The 17532-nt window shown below is 40.1% G+C and overlaps 1 protein-coding gene across 1 annotated transcript; it reads right to left on the bottom strand.

Moving 5' to 3' along the window:
* Window positions 1-1502: 1502 nt before the first annotated feature.
* Window positions 1503-17328, bottom strand: hps3 (HPS3 biogenesis of lysosomal organelles complex 2 subunit 1). The gene is given in 26 exon segments (XM_029430329.1): window positions 1503-1979; window positions 2274-2361; window positions 2497-2703; window positions 3228-3332; window positions 3481-3678; window positions 3798-3995; window positions 4180-4413; window positions 4792-4969; window positions 5793-6061; window positions 6887-6995; window positions 10160-10261; window positions 10442-10488; window positions 10490-10600; window positions 10731-10812; window positions 11484-11658; window positions 12588-12670; window positions 12780-12936; window positions 13122-13236; window positions 13700-13782; window positions 13938-14013; window positions 14335-14547; window positions 14988-15061; window positions 15349-15442; window positions 15747-15818; window positions 15938-16106; window positions 17193-17328. Coding segments are annotated over 25 exon segments (3249 nt in total). The 5' UTR covers window positions 15989-16106; window positions 17193-17328; the 3' UTR covers window positions 1503-1851.
* Window positions 17329-17532: the final 204 nt, after the last annotated feature.

Raw genomic sequence — 17532 nt, 5'->3', positions numbered from 1 at the left:
TCGACGCTGTAAACGTAAAAAGTACGAAGACTACGAAGAATGGGTAGCAAAGGGAGTAAACCAGTTGAAGGGCCACAGGGCCCATTGTTGAGCTCATGCTTTCAAAATATGGCTCTGATAGTTTAAAACATTTACAAGAATGGTGTGATGAATGTGGCTTCCTGGCAGGACGGTCGTTAAGTACGGCACAGATAGGGAAACTAGGCATGAATTCCAATGTTATTTTATTCTATTTTTAATGCTACTTCACACTCATTTACATCAACACTGTGATTATTGTACTGTAAATGCTCTTATTCTGTCTAATCTTGTACTAATTGTTATGTTTTTTGGGCTGCAATTCTTGTATGAAAGGTGCTATACAAATAAAGATTATTATTACTATTTACGAGAACAGAGCATCTAACTCTAAAGGCCTTTTCTTTTTTATTAATAAAATCGTCATCTGATGATGGAACCCACAGCTCTTAAGTGCTTAAAATGTACTGACTTTTTTTTTTTTTTTTAGGATGGAATGGAAATAAATAAAAATAAATAATCATAGTAGCAAGACAATAAAGTTTGTATCACCACATAAAGTATAGACCGCATTTAAATACAATTTTATTTTAAATGTTTCAAAAATTACAATTTGTTACAATATGAATGGCAAACACAACTCAGAAATGCAATATCCATATACAAACAACTCATTAAAAATCCAAGAAAAAAAGAAGCATATTGGATACATAGGCTGGACTGTGGAGCTCCCAGTAACATGAACCCGCAGGGAAATCTAGAACATTGTTAAGATTCATATTTGCTCTGCATGACCTGCTCTATATCAGGGGTTCCCAAATGGTGTGCCGCGGCACACTGGTGTGCGGTGAAACAAATCCCGGTGTGCCGTAGGATTTTGAAACAATTAGGCCGATTGTATTTAACTGCACAGAAGGTTATGAATGATTTTTTATTTACTTCAGTGTTTCCCCTAGGTTTACTGCTCTGCGGAGTGCTGCCTGGGCTGGATGAGGTTCGTGCGTGGCGCAGATTATTTAAATTCTCTCCTTGCTTTTTCTCCGCTCGGTCTCTGGCGGTAAGTATATACGCTCGCGCGCGCGTGTGTGTGTGCACAGAGAGCAGAGAATGTAAATACGCAAAGCAACTGAAACGTGCACATAAATGAGATAAATGACATAAGCGTTTAGTTTATGTAATAAAAGAGCACCTGTTCAATGTGAAAAGTGAGTTGTGAATATATAAAAAATAAAATTAGAATAGAATAGAATTTCAGGGGGGGAGGGGTGGGGGGGCCCAGCGCAGGGAAACACTGCACTTTATCGGTACTTTGTCCTACACACTTATTTCACAATATATACATAATAGGTCTTATATGCTTTGGCCTAAATTTAAATTAAACAATCATTAAAAAGAAATCTGTCAAAGCGAACCCATTTTAGCCATTTGCGCATGGTGGGAAATATTAGAGTGTGACACATCAAAGGCTCTTTGCTTGTGTGAAGGAGAATAGCTTATTACAAGGACTAGGCTAAATAAATGTTCACAGAGTGATAACAGTGACACTATGTGTTATAGAGGAGATTTTGCCCAGATATGAACACAGGTGTGCCTTGAGATTTTGGCTTGGTTTTTGGTGTGCCTTCGCCACATAAAGTTTGGGTACCCCTGCTCTATATACTGTATTCTGCTCACAGAGATTAGAGAGCCAGTATTATGTTTCCAGCGTTGACAGGTTCAATCATCCTCAAACTCCACTGTTACCAACAGTGGGAACAAGTTTTTCTATGCGTCCTTGTCTCTTCAAGTATGTGTGTGTGTGTGTGTGTGAGTGTGAGTGTGAGTGTGCGTGCGTCAAGCCAGCAGGTGTCTCTGGCTACAAGTCAAAAGGTGAGGCAGGAAGTACGAGGCGGTGCCGTCATCAGGTATCAGTTCCAGGAACTCTGTAGGGCTCATCTCCATGGCAACCACAACCAGCGTCTCTGTTGGCATGAAAACCACATTAAAAACACAGGTGTCAAAACATTGACATCAGAGCTGATCGCAATTTTATTGTGTTATTTTTAATAGAAAACCTCTTGATGTGAGAAAAGGTAATAAAATACTGGTATGACTGCTATTTTATTACCAAAGAGTTACATTTTATTAAGTGGTCTGACTGGCTAATGTTTCAAAATAAGGTTAAATTAACACTTAAATTATTAAATTCAGCCTTAAACTCAAAATATATACTGGGGTACTTTTGACAGACTCGTTATTCTGGGAGAAGCTTCTACCTTTGAGAGCAGCCAATAAGATGCTGTTGTCTGAAGCAGCTCTCGTCCTGTTACAAAGCTCAGGGAGCAGCTTCTGCCACCACAACACCTGCAGAGATTAGACAAGAAAGAAGGGGTCATACTTCTGAGAATCACTGGGTGTAAACATCATTATATAGTAAAAATACAGACATGAGTGAAACACTTCCACACTTCAGAGCTCAGGCTACTGTTGAGTACGGACCATATGTTTGTCTTGTAACTGGTGGTTGGCGTAGGCTATGATGGCCTGAGGACATCGGTCAAGCAGCTTTTCAATGCTCCTGTCGTACTGCCCTCTCCTGGTGGTGCATAGGAGGTGCAGGCTGAAGCCCCATAAGGTTTCCTCTGACAGACGCTCCATCAGAGGCACGACAGAGCGCACAGACAGAGACGGACCACACAGCAGAGACTGGACAGACAGATACATGAATAAATTACAGAACTAAAAAGGTAAATGAAACTTTTGAAAGATGAAATAACACAATTTATGTCTTACAATTAAAAAAACGTTTAATTCCTGTTAATTCAATACACTCAGGGGTTCTGCAGTGACCGACTCACTTGGTATGCTGTAAAATATGGATTTATTTGTGCTGCTGTTCAGGTCGAAAGCTAGGATAATGGAAATATTGAAGTGGCATGTCCAAGTAGATCCACTTTCTAAAATGTTCTATTAATTTGTATATTTTTCCATGTTTGATTCTTTTAACTATTCTAAAAAATATATACATTTTTAAATTCATTTAAAAACCGCTGTATGTCTCTGTGGTTGTCTGACGGTGTTCTAAAAGTTGAGTTCTGAGTTTCCTCTACTCTGCCAGGTATACATTCTGGTGCAAAAAACGATTTACCTCTACTGATGTCACTTGATTCTACGTACTTTCATAATTAATGAATATAGAAGCAGGCTTATTTTATTCAAAGACACATTACCTGCAGTTTGTACAGCGCCTCCTGGTGATGGGAGCTGGTAGTGTGAGCTGGATTGAGAACAGTGAGCCATGGGTACAGAGCACCGTAATGGGAGCAGGAGTTTATCTGAGACACACAAACATGAAACACAAAATGGATTTCTGAACATCACACTATTGATAAAACTTGTGATCAAACATCCCTAACAGAAAATAAAAGGAGACATTTGAATCTTTAACAGCTCTCCACCAAACAAAGATCACAGCAGTCGTACCAGATCGTCAGCGCTCTTCAGCGACCTGCGTCCTGAAGGTGTGTGTAGTTCGTTGTGTTGTGTATCCGAGTTTGTTAGTCGGTCGATGTAGACAGACGCCAGTCGGAACAGAAGTTCCTGGATGACGGCTTCCTGTGAGGAGGCCATGAGCATCGCCTCCCAGAAATCCACCTGCATACAATTCTCACAGCCTAGCTCCTAGTAAAAAACACACATATATGTTTTACATCATCTTGTAAGGTTGTAACAAATCAGTAAGATTTCACTTATAGCCTCCAAGCTGAGAATTACCAGGTGCTAACAACACACACACGCACCTTGAATATGTGATCAGCCTGTTCCAGCTGGACTTTGCGGTTTTCATGTAAAGCCACCATGGCAGCCACCAACAGTCCTGGTTGGGACTTTGCCAGCTGGCGAGTCAGCCGTGTGGGACGGATGAGTGTGTGGTGACCTCCACCTCCGCCATGCAGCAACAGCCTCGGCTCCTCGATGAATCCGTACACCAGCAGCATCTGAACACAAACAAACACAGGTCCTCTGGGTTGTCATGTTCCCAATTGTTGATCCATTTACACTTGACTACACCGTAGGAATGACACACCCTGAAACCCTGAATATACACACACGAAATTTCAGTTTCTTCTTCACGATGTAGCATTCCTAAATACAGACTCCACATCCCCAGTCCCCTCTAACCTCGGCGTGTCTTTCCATCAGCTGTGTGTACTGTGGCAGGTCGTCCAAACACAGCATCATGGTTGCCATGGTGGTTGTAAGAAGAACCGACACCCCATCTGTGTTCTCCAGATGTAGTAAGATTTGCAGCGTCTGGGCAGGACTGATGTTTATCATGGACGGGCTGGCACACACACTGATGAGCTGTGAGGGCTCTGATTGGCTGAAAATGACTATGACCTCATCAGCTGACTCCTGCAGAAAGACAATGCTTTAATTCCTCTTTTTCTTTACTTCCTTTTATGTAAATTATCTCTTTTTGGAGAACTGGTGGTACAAGTTTCACACAAACAAAACAGCTGATAAACTGTGATGAATACAGAAATTATACAATGTACTTGAATAACTATTTAATTACATGTTTTATAGACAATGTATAGCTTGTATCATAGCCTTCTCATAGTTACTCATAGTAAGGGTAGACCTTTTTGTTCATTTTAATGTTAAGTAAATGTAATACTAGGTTATTCAATATGGCACCTTCAAGCTTTCTAAATAGTAAAAGTGTCCCATCACAACTTGCACGATCCAAGCAGTAGGTGAAACTTTATAGTTTTTAAAGTTTGTGTGTACCTGACTTAGAGTCTGCTCTGTTTCTTCGAACAGGTAATGATTCAGGTAGAACAGGAAGCCAGAGCCGTAGGAGTGAGGGCTGCTGGGAAGCGGGCGGTTCCTGGCCATGACCTCTGTGACTGACAGACCAGACATCCTGTAGTACGGCAAGGCCAGGTGGCAGTCCTTCTGACTGCCCCTTACACAACACAATATAACAGAAACCACGTTTAATCTATCAACAGAAAAAGATGTTCCTCAAAAGTGAGTCAGTTTTACAGATCTGTTGATTAAATCAACTAATTGATTAGTCAATAATAATAATAATAATAGTTTGTCAACTAAGAATGTATTTAGTCAAGCCCCTCGACAGCCCTATATTAAGAGTAAGGTCTGAAGGACAGGAAAACAGAGTTAAACAGAACTGTTCCTATATTTGCTGCATATCTAAACAAGATAAAATCATAGGATAAAATCCAAAAAGCCCTATATCTTTATGAATATTTATGTATCTTAATTCCTGATTGATCAGTGTTTTTATTTCATTATTATATATTTTTGTTTTGTAATTTCCTTTTTGTTTGTTTGTTATTGTTGTTGCTCTGTTGAACTCTTTCCTCTTAAATATGACATGTGCCTTTTTGATAAAAAAACAATTGAAAAAAAAGTCAACAACAAAATGATAAAAAAAAATATATATATAAAAAAAACATTAAGAATAAGGTCAAATAAATAGGGATTATGTAATGTTAAGGGAAGTCCCAGGTCCTGGAGTCCACCTGTATATCCCTGCAGCAAAATGAAACGTTAAAAACACTGAAGGTCAGAAATCAATTGTTTCAGAGTGTTACGGTAAATGAATCTTTAAACCTAAATTTGAATTTGTTGAATACATTTGAGATATAACAAAACCTGAGTTCGTACTAAGTGGTGTGTGCATAGATTAAAGGATGCATAAGGTATTTCTAAAGCTGTTTTAAGGGATGTTCGTCTTTTAGTGCAGGTGTGAGTGTGTGTTCTACCTGCTGAAACAGTCTCCCAGCTGTGCGCAGTTCTGCCTGAGAGCCAACTCCAGTTGTTGACTGTCCGTCTGTACAGCTGTCTGTTCCTCAGCTGGTCCGTCTGTGTCTGTCTGCAGAGATGCAGCGGGATCACCCTCGATGTTTCGTTGCTGCTCTGATTGCTCTGTTTGGAGTAAAGAGGCGCGGAGGAGGAGGTGAGCTTCACTGAGGAGGTGCCGAAGGCATTGGGCCTGCGGGTTGGTCTCTGCATACCGCTGGCTGTATTCAACCTGACAAGCAGAGACACAAAGGTAAGTACACAGACTCATAAATATGCAGTATACGAATTTATTAAGATTCACATAATCATCTTTTCATCCTATGCGTTGAAAGGCATGCCAAGAAAGCCAGTTGAGGTGGTTCGGGCATCTAGTAAGGATGCCACCTGGGCGCCTCCCTAGGGAGGTGTTCCAGGCACGTCCAGCTGGGAGGAGACCCCGGGGAAGACCCAGGACTCGGTGGAGAGATTATATCTCCTCACTGGCCTGGGAACGCCTCAGGATCCCCCAGTCAGAGCTGGAGGATGTGGCCCGGAGAAGGGAAGTTTGGGGTTCCTTACTGGAGCTGCTGCCCCCGCGCCCCGACCCCGGATAAGCGGTAGACGATGGATGGATGGATCTATTACAGTCTTTTCTATCTGTAATGTAGTTACCAAAACAGTAAGAAAAACATTCTTTAAGAATTTTCCGGAAATTCCTGTGAATACAGCAGCTTGTTGCACTAGATTTACGAAAGATTTTACCTGATTTTGGAAAATATATTAAACTAAATAATCTGTAATGGAATCAAATTTCACGACACTGGCCAATGTTGACTTTTTGGGAATATAAAACATTAAGGATTGAATTACAGATAAAATGCATGTTACCGTCGAGTTTTTTTATGTTCCTCTTTTCTTTATTTTTTCTGCACGTTCAAGGCACATTTTCTTGTGCTGTTTTTATTTGTTTAGACCTTTATGATTTATCATTAATAATTGTGCATTAATAATATAAATATAAGTACAAGTACACAACAGTTCAGTACAGTTAATGAAGTGAGTATTTCTGTGCTACCATCTCTTGGTAAAGAGTAAGGGGGGTGACGGTGTCGACCACATAAACGTTCCATCCGTGTCCTGCTGTGCTGGTTTCTTTGGGAGAAGAGATTGTCCACTTCCTGCTCCTGAGGTCAGAGGTTACACAGAGGGGTAACGAAAAGAATGAGAATACAAAGAGAGGAGATAAATCACATTTATCTTATATCGCAGAGTAGATGTTTAGCTCATCTCAAAACACATCTGCACACTTCAAAGTGACTTTCCCATGATTCATGGAACCACTGATGTCAACACGGAAGGACAATGAGAGAGAAAATGGAAACGTGCATTGATTCAGTTCCAGTCTGGAGTCTAGAAACTGAGATTCAGCCTAAATATCTTCCATTTAAAAGTTACTTTAAAGCTACACAACACTGATAATGCACTAAAGACATGCACAAACAGTATACTGAACATGTGAATAACAGGTTTTCCATGAACCAAGTGGAGAAATGCTTCTGGCTTACATTTCATGACATTGAACATGCATTAGAAATCACTTAACCAGAGAGGGTTTCATGTAACTGTCTGCTTCTCCATCATAGTAATGAGTAGTAAAGAACATCATCTTGGGTACAGATGCTGTGTAATACAGTACATTCACTGACTAATACTAAAAAGTATTGCTACATTGTACATAAACAAACAAACAGTTAGTAAACTGTGAACAGATTATCATGGTGAAAGTGACGTGTGGCCGCTGCGGCTCCTGCCATGATGGATAATCACACCAGTCATGTGGCTTGGCATTTTTAATACAAACAGGAATATTTTACAATCCACAAAGCACATTTATAACTGCCTGCCTGAAACACACAATGTCATTTTCTGCCACTAGAGGTCTCTCAATCAAAACAATAACAAAAGACGGAGTTTGGTGACGCATGCGCAAAGGGGATACAAAGGGGTTTGAAAATTGTTGGAGACATTTGGGATCATTTAAGTACACAACTTAACAACTTGTATAACATAAGTCTTACTCACTTACAATACTGCTCTGTACCTGCAAATATGGGCAGTAGCCATATTTGGATAAGATGCCACTATCTAAATCCCACAATGCAATTGTAAACGCATGTAATATTATATTAATCACACATCTGCATGCATGGTTTACAAGAAACCAGGAATCTGTTGCGTAAAGATTCATTATTAGGTAGCGGAGTAAAATTCAAAACATATCTAGTTATTTTAGTCCAAAGTTAATTAGTTTGTGATCAAGAAGTCATACACACTATGGGCAGTTAGGGTGGTTATGGTTGGATTGGTTAAGGAACTAAAACAGGAAGTGTTGTCACTTTTAGACCAAGCTGCAAAAACACACAGAAATTCAGATCATCGATTACTGAGATCACTGGCTGTTTTACGGTTTTAGTATTTATTTTTTTATTTTCGTATTTTATTGCCATTTGGAGAAACTTGATACAATATAGACATTTTTTCCAGGCATTTGCAGACCATGGATGCTTTATTTTGTATCTAATGCAACAAATAGTCGCTGTATTCAAAAAGAAAAACTTTTCTTAAGGCCCTGTCACATATATCCGTATGACAGAAACGTATGCCGGCGCATACGAAATATCGGCAATAGGTTGATATAAATGAAGGGTATGTTGTGATCGTTTGAAGGACGCAGACGCTACACACACAGCTCCGTATGGCAGAAACATGCCGGCGTATATGAAAATTAGCTCAAAATGTATCAGAGTCCAAATACGTCCAACTTTTCCACAGCGGTGTTGTAGCTGACGTATACATAACGAATACATAACAAATTATTATACGCATGTCAAACATTGATAGCTTATCACTTACTTATTTAAAACGTATCAGAGCGTCTGGCCAACGGAGCTGGAAAAGTGCCATCTGGTTCACGTCATGCTGATGCTGGAGAACGGCTAACATGCTGAACGCTAGCTGTACTGTAGAAACACGTTTAATAAGTTACTCCGTCGTCAGGCATAATGTTAACATAGTAGGAATAGGGTATCCACTCGGTATCAATAAAGTGGCTGTAGGATTCACCGTCAGCCAACGTAGCCTATATCTAACGTTATTCTAACGTAGTCACGTAGGTATTCACGTAGGTATGCACGTACTATATTTACGTAGGTAAATATTCACCTACTTATTCCGTATTCACGTATGTCTAACGTCACGTAACGTCTGCATATCTTATGAAGCACACGTCGGCGGGTACGTCTAGTAATTTTGAACATGCTCAAAACATCAGCGTTCAACAACGCACCCCAGCGTAACACAGTGAGCTCTTAACGAATACTACTTATACCTTACCTTATATCAACGTAAACCAGCGTGTTGCCGATATTTTGTATATGCCATATTTTTGTATATCTTATGCATTCGTCTGATACATTTTGTATTAGTAAGTGATGCGCTATCAATAGGTTAGACATGCGTATCTGTATACGTTCACTTTTCTGATCCGATGAAAAGTTGGACGTATTTGGACTCTGACAAATGTTCGTATGCGCCGGCATACGTTTCTATCATACGGATATGTGTGACAGGGCCTTTTGCAGGTTGTGGATTTTCAATATTCAAAATTTCTAATATAGTTGGTCAGTTTTCATATACTTTACATCAAAAGGTCATGTGCCGTGTAACTACTGGATTAGTGGAGCCAATGTAACGATGTGACTTCATAATTCCAGAATTTTGGTTGGAAATTCTGAAAATGCTTGAATGTCTTGTCTAATTGGCCTTAATGAATATTTAATGACTTATGTTGATGTAAGGCATTTCATCGGGGCAAGTATTTAGTACCTGTACTTCCCTCCATTGTTAAATGAAGTAGTAACTTCACACTCTCAATCTAACTCATAAAGTTAGATTAACGTGTCAGGTGAGGGCAGAGAGAAACATTAATATGTTGCAATATGTTGCCTCTTTTCTTCACTAGAATTTTGTCACGAAAAAAAAACTTTTACACTGATGTTCCAGTTCAGGCTAATTTCCGTTAGCTTGCAGCTAGGAATACTGGTTTCAGTGAAAATGCAAAAAACAGAATCAAGGTGCTTCAGTGGCAGCGGAGAGAAAAATACCGTTTGTACTGACATTAAAAATTAAATAGAATCCAAACTGTCAAGGTTTCCCTTTTAAATGAGGGCTGATATGAGTATTCGGTTGATATCATCTGCTAAGTTTATTACTTTGAGCATTTCCTGTCGTTGCTCCATGGCCTAAAAGTGACAACTGAGACTGTGGTGGGGGTTGGGGTTTGTCTTACAGGAAGGGGCGTGATAGAAGGCTCTCCAGAGCCGGCGTGGTTGCGGGATCGATTCCCACCGCCAGGAAAATACCAGTCAGCAAGGTGTGCTCTCTCAACTCGCTAAAATAACAACATACACACACAGTAAACAGATTTATAAATGCATGTATGCCTGCAAACACACCACCAGGGCTGATTCTGTATTCTGGTACCCACAGAGAGGTGTCTGATGACAAATCGGATGAAGCTTTTAACACTGAAAAGTGTATGATCTATCATAGTCGTGTGTGTGTGACTTACAGGCCTCTGCGTTGTGGGGTGCGTTCGGATTCCTCTGGTGTCTCAGTAGTTGGCGGTGGAGAGCAGGATAACATGGCGGCCGTAGACACACACTGAGCGCAGACCAATAAACAGCTGCATCCTGAGCGCACACACTTCCAGGCTGCACGGTGGACAGGCCTACACACACACACACACACACACACACACACACACACACACACACACACACACACACACACACACACACACACGTGAGATTGAACCATACATTTAATTAACATTTCATTAATTCCAGTTAGGCTCATACCTTCATGGTGGTATCGATGTAGGGGTCTTCAATCCTGGCTGCGACTGCTGCACAGCGCACTGTGAAACACTGCAATGCACTCCTACCAGGCACACACAGACATCAAGATACAAAACTTACTTGCATGACAAATAGAACTGTTTAGAACAGGGGTCCCCAAACTTTTTCCTGTGAGGGCCACATAACTTTTCCCTTCTCTGATGGGGGCCGGGTCAGTTTGTAACAGAAAAAGTGTGACGATCGCAGGGGTGCCTAAACGTAAACATTTATTGTTTTCCAGAAAGCCACACATAACCAAGCTGAGCTAACAGTCCACTTTTTAGCTTTGAGTTTGTCTGCTCGCATTTGGCCTTGCAAGTTATCATACTTGTCTTTGTGACGGGATTCATAGTGTCGGCGCAGATTGTATTCTTTGAATACCGCCAGATACTGACAGATGAGACAAACAGCCTTTTCTTTGCATTGAACAAAAAAATAATCGTTTGACCACTGCAGGTTAAATACCCTGCATTCTGAATACATTTTTCTCTTACCTAACCTTTTCGCCATTATTCCGTTCTATTTGACAGGGGCTAGTCTATAGTATCCGGCCCGCGGGCCTTAGTTTGGGGACCACTGGTTTAGACACTCAGTTTCACATTCAAAAGACTCCATGTTAGTTTAAATTGTTTGTCAAGACAACACATGGATGGTGATGTTTTTACAAGCTGAAGATGAACTGATTTCCATATCAAAATCAGACTGCAGACGTACTTTGTAATGACGTGCAACAGGTGGTCTGTTAGCACCGCCTTCAGGACTTTCTCTGGATACTGATAGGAGGAGAGAAGCTCGACACCACCCTTCAGACTGTACAGGTAGCCAGCGGAGGGGAGAGAGAAGAAGCAGAATATACATGATGGTTCTTCCAGAGGCACTGACTGATAACCTGGAGAGAGAGAAAGACAGAAGCAGAAACAATGTTGGACCATAAAACTCAAGGTCCACTTAAAAGCTTTGTCCAGAGCTTTCAACCGCATGATGGAGTTAGGTAGACAATGTTGCAGTCACCAATTCATGTTACCATGTACTTGTTTGTGGTATGAGCTAGGTGAAATTGTGAATGAGGTTCACTTTTTGTTTTTGTCTACTTTCTTTTTATAAAATGACCTCCATGTATGATGTTTTCTTTTGGCAGGATGACTATGAACATCTTGAGTTGTGCTTCAGAGAGGGAACTTTTTTTTGTTGTTGTAGCAAACGGTATTTGCCAAGCTTGGGAGAATAAAGCCAGAATATTTTGTTTAAGGCCGAGTGGTAAAATAGCCTTTTGTAATGTTTGACCACTGTAACTGTGTTTAGGTGTCTTGTAAACCTACAAGGGACACGAAAATAAAAATAAAATCAATATACAGTTATTTTGTCTGTTCGTCCGACCAACTCTCTCACTTTAAGAGAAGAAGCTCAATTGTTCTCGGCAATTGGATTTACAAATCAAGCCCAACGTTTCATGAATATTCTACAATTATGTGTGATTTTACTGATGATCAGTGCAGCATTTAGCTTTATTCTGTCTCGTTTTTTTTAAGTCCCGAAAGCAGGAAAACTGCACTGAAATCTCATTCAACTGGCAAAATGTATTTTTCTAAAAAATTAATCTTGAAGGTGAAGATGAATCGTTATAACTTGTTAAGAAATGTGGGAGTTACAGTCGGGTTAAATTAAGGTATAACTGGCAGGAATATATTAATGATTTGATAGAAGGTTTTCCGTTTACTGCGTTTATTGATAATGGGTTGACATACAGAGAAGAAGTTGAGTAGTAATTGCAATTGCTGTGACAACATATGATGCTTTTTAGTGTATTGTTGTACTGACTGGTGAACATCGGATACAGCTGGAGGGAGTGGAGTTGAGTCTCCTCCACACTGCAGCCCTGGAAGAAGTCTGGAGTGAAACGCCTGCAAGAGATGAGTGACAAATTAAATACGCCTCACATAGGAGAAATACGCTCACTATAAAGTGTAAGTCTAAAGGTCAAAACTGGTCCTCAGAAATACACGCACACACCTGAAGAGAACATAAGACAGCGTGTATTGTCCTGTACCGTCCTCCAGCCCGGTCGCTTCAATGCTGACGGGGATGTCGCAGTCTTTAGCTCGATCACCGAGCAACTCCTGGTGTCTTGGAAGGACCATAAAGTCAGCCTGGTCATCTAGATGATCCGCTGCGCACACACACACAAATACACAACACAAATGATTCAGTATCTATGAATATGTAAATATTTTTAAAAGTTTAACTGCTGGACACAACATGTCTCGTGTATCCACCCTTTGTCTTGCAGTCCGTAAACTAAACGTAACCAAAAACATGCAGAGATGGCATCAATCATTAAAGAGACAAACAGACTTTTCTTTGTGTCCCATGACTCATCCAGGGTTTTCGGTTCAGAGGATGCATCCAGTTTCAGAACCAGCACCTCCAGCTCCGTCTGCACTGCCACATATCCTCCACACAGCGCCACCTATGGGTCAGACGAGATGTTAGAGTAACCAAGACTACAGACTGTCAATTTTAGTAGTTTGAACTTTGGAAACTCTTAAAAAAAAAGCAAACGAGAGTCTTCCGTTTGTGAAATAAATCACAAACTATTTAGGCTTCTCCTTTTTTTGTTCCAGGCACAGTTCATACCACCAACTTATAGTAATTGCTGACGGCTAAAATATTTCATGTGTTTTAAGAATTGCAGCAAAAATAAATGTTAGCTGCAAAGCACAATGTGTATATTAGGACAGATATGTGTGCATGTATTCATATAACAGTATCTGATAGAAATGTGATGATGCACATACTCAACAACAGAAACCAAATACCAGAGCAGTTAGTATTGGTGTTATTTACTGGTTAAGTGTATAACAGATAAATAGATTGAAGTATGGAGAAAATACTAAATAAAGAAATGAAGGTGAAACAGTGTTTGAAAGTACCTGTTTAGGCTTAAATTTTGGAAGATGCAGGATAACTGAGCGTTCAAAATCCAGGAAATTCTGATTTGAACTTGAGGTCTGACCTGAAAACAGAGAGAAGACAGATCAGTGAGAGCAGTGAGCCAAGGACGAGTCAGCAAAGTGGACCTTGGACAGTTTGCATTATGGCAGAAGCCATTGATTTCTTCTTTTGGGGGAAAATGTGTTCACAATTATGCGTTACTGTTTCTTAAGTTACCTTGAGTTTGACTGGAGCTCTGCTGAGAGTTGGGCCAGGCGCTCTGAAGAATCTGCTGGCTCTGATTCTGCTGGGTCTTTACAGAGAAAGAAACATTAAGTCACAACAACACTCACTGTATCAATAAGAGTTCACTGACGTTGTTAAGAGTAGCTAACATTTTATTTTTTTATACTTTTTGAAGGCTTGAAGACTCAATTAAATTGTAATGTTGTGTAAACTGTCACTACCTGCACTTGTAGGTCTGAACATGCACACTCTCAAATAAAACCATCCCAAAAGTTTTAGGTGACCACAGCTGTTTGGCTCTGCTATTCATTTCCATCTTTAAATTAAGATAATCTGTATATATATCCACAGAAGAGATAAAGCCCCAGATAAGCAGTTGGACTCTTACCAAGCTCTGCTGGTTCTGTCTCCTCAAAGCAAACAGAACCAGAGTGTCTTCACAGCCGACCAGAAGGTCTCCTGTGACTGAGCAACACGCCACAGCAACAGGACGCTCTGACAGAGGGATCTCAATGATCTCCATCTGCACTCCACCCCGCACAGACACCCCACGCAGCAGGTGGCCCAACAAACGCACCCCAACACGGGCCTTCCCCTCCGCCTAAATAGAGAGCAAGAAATGAGTACATAAAATACATGAAGTGAAGAAGTTAATATTGCAGTAGATAGAGGGATGAACAACTAACTGCAAAGCTTCATATTCAGACGGACAATCATAGATGATCTTCTGAAAGTCTTGGACTGGACTGCTGACCATAAAAATAATTTTAAGAGCTCATTTGTCTTCGGGATATTTCCACACACATTAGTGGAAAAGGACTCAAACAAGGTTTTATGTTAATGCCACAATGGAGTGAAACCAATTTTGGTTAAATAAAAGCTGCTATATGTTTTTTATTCTACTCCCTAGTTTAGATAACATGGTCTAAATTGAGGTCACATATCTTTATCAAATCATATCAAAAGTAGGAAGAAAATTAATATAATTCCCTAAAGTTTCATCAAGTATTTGTGAGAAAGCTTACGCTGGTCGTTGTGTACCTGGTATCGCCAGTTGGTGTAGGCTCTCAGGTAGGTGGCGCTGTTCTTTTCCTCAATGGTCACCAGGTAATCTCCTGGATGTGAGGGGGGTGTTGGAAAGGAAAGCAAGGACGTTAAAATGTCTTTCGCGCTCTATATTATAAAGCGAAAGACAAATAAACTGCTACAGGTGAATATCGATACTTGTGTAGTTGATGTTGCAGAGGAATTACATTACATGTATTTAGCTGACACGTTTATGCAAAGCAACTTACAATAAGTGCATTTCAACCATGAAGGTACAACCCAAACATGTAATTATGAGAGAGATTTTTCTTTCTTTCTTCTGACAAAGGAAAAGAGGTTATGTTTTTTTTTTTACCCATCTTGCTGTGCTGGATGCTCTTCACAGTGCCCATAGTGGCAAAGCGACAGATGAAGGGGCAGCCCTCCTCCTCCACATTGTAGGCCTCCACCTTGGTTCAGTTCAACATCAAAACAAAGTCAGTATCCAGCAGAAACCTTTCATCTCCAAAATATTCTCTTAAAAATCAAGATAAACTGATGAGCGCTGTGACTCATGAGTAATCCCACGATCTGGAGAAATGTAGGTGTGATTTTATGAAGTTAAACTGATATCGTATATAAGGGTTGATTTTAGCTAGTTCTTGGATATCTATTTAGTGAGGTATCATAGGTTCTACCAACATTTTTTGTTTTCAACCAAACTCAAAAGCAGGACAACTATGGTTTAAAAATATACATATTTTAAAAGGTAACCTTGCATCCTCCAGTAGCCACCACGAACAGGGCTCCACCTCCACAGCATATCAGTCCAGGCTCCTGCTCCACCTGAGACACAGAGAGGGAAGGTAGATTAGTTCAATCCTGGTACAGACACAAAAACATTGGATGATCAGCAGTGATAAGGATTTAATAAAACAAAACAAAAACAATCAGCATCTACCTACCTGTACTATCTGCTGTGAGGCAAAAGGATGGCAGTTGTAGACGTGCACCATGTTGGGTCCGCCTCTTGGGAGAGGATCCAGTCCAGAGTGGAAATGTAATGGACTGTTAGAAATATATAGACTCTGCACCTTTGTCAGGGTTTCTTGGAGGCCTAATACAGCAGGACACCTAACACCATAAAAAAAGCCTATTAGAGCTGAGCCGTTTATAGACGTTACTAGAAATTACGGTTTGGTTATCAGACAGGTCAGTGGTCAGTTCACATAATTACACAATAAAAACAACATACTATTTTCTCACTTGCCTCTTGTACTGTTCAGATAGGCATGCCTACCACCTTTTACATGTAGTAATTAACATATAAGCATTCACAAACATGTGGTCTTACATGAACTTCACATGACATGATAAATGTATTTGTCGGAGTTAAAATTGCAACAATTTTTCCAATGGGACTATTTATTTGGCAGAAAGTAGTTCACATAAAAATATTTCAATGGATAAGTATAACAAGGATCTGGATTCATTCTTCAGGGCTGAATTACATTACAGGTCATTAAGCAGACGCTCTTATCCAGAGCGACTTACATTGAACTAAGTACAGGGACAGTCTCCCTGGAGCAACTCAGGGTTAAGTACCTTGCTCAGGGGTACAATGGTGGCAGCCCTGGTAATGAACTCCCGACCTTCTAGTGTTTTGTTTAGAAGGCAGATCACTAGGCCATCACCACCCTATTTTAAAATTACTATTTATTATTTGTATTTCCTTTAATAAAATTATCCCTGTTTGCTCGTCATGTCAACCAAATACCATCACTCTAAACTTTCTTGCTCAATCTTTTGTGAAAGATTAGGGTTAGGGTTAATATAGGGTTAGGGTATTATATCAAAATATCATTACATTGTCAACATCGACGTATTCAGTCAAAAATATAACCAGGCTCGACTTTATCCTTATTTAACTCAAGTTCTGACACTTTGAAACCAAAACCATAAGTGAACGTATCAAAATAAAATGAGCAACACGACCAAACACTAATTAAAATGTTGAATTTAGCTTTCCCTGTCTCTCTCAGCAGCTGAAACAGGGCTGCAGTGTGTTTCTCTAATCGATATCACATGGTGCAGTCTTGTGAGCAGCAGAGGGTGTTCACATGTTGATATTAACACATTTCCTTTACAGTTAATTCACACTGTAGTTACAGTTACAGGTCAGAGAGCATCTAGAGAAGATTAGTTACATATTATTTGTACCTACTATGGTGCCAGGTCTCCGGTTACTTCTCTCTTCCTACTTGAGTATTCACTGCTGAAGTTTATTGATTTCACGCGGTAACACCGGAAGTGAAGCAACCACAACAACAGAGCGCCCGCCCACTGTCGATTTCCATTGGCTCACATTCCTGCTTGTATTGTGTTTGACGGTTTCATTGGCTACCAAACTGTCACGATGTGCCTGTGTAAGGATTTTTAATGTTGCTGGGTTTTTTTAGACTTTGTTTTCACTTTGTTTGGCTGCAGTTTTTCATTATTTTGTGGCTTTGTTATGGATAGTTTTACAAATTAAAATTTGATATTTTTGATTGAAATGCAT

Source organism: Cottoperca gobio, chromosome 4 (assembly GCF_900634415.1).
Source record: "Cottoperca gobio chromosome 4, fCotGob3.1, whole genome shotgun sequence".
NCBI lineage: Eukaryota > Metazoa > Chordata > Actinopteri > Perciformes > Bovichtidae > Cottoperca > Cottoperca gobio.
Note: the sequence above shows the minus strand (reverse complement) of the source record. Positions and strands in the feature narration are given on the sequence as shown.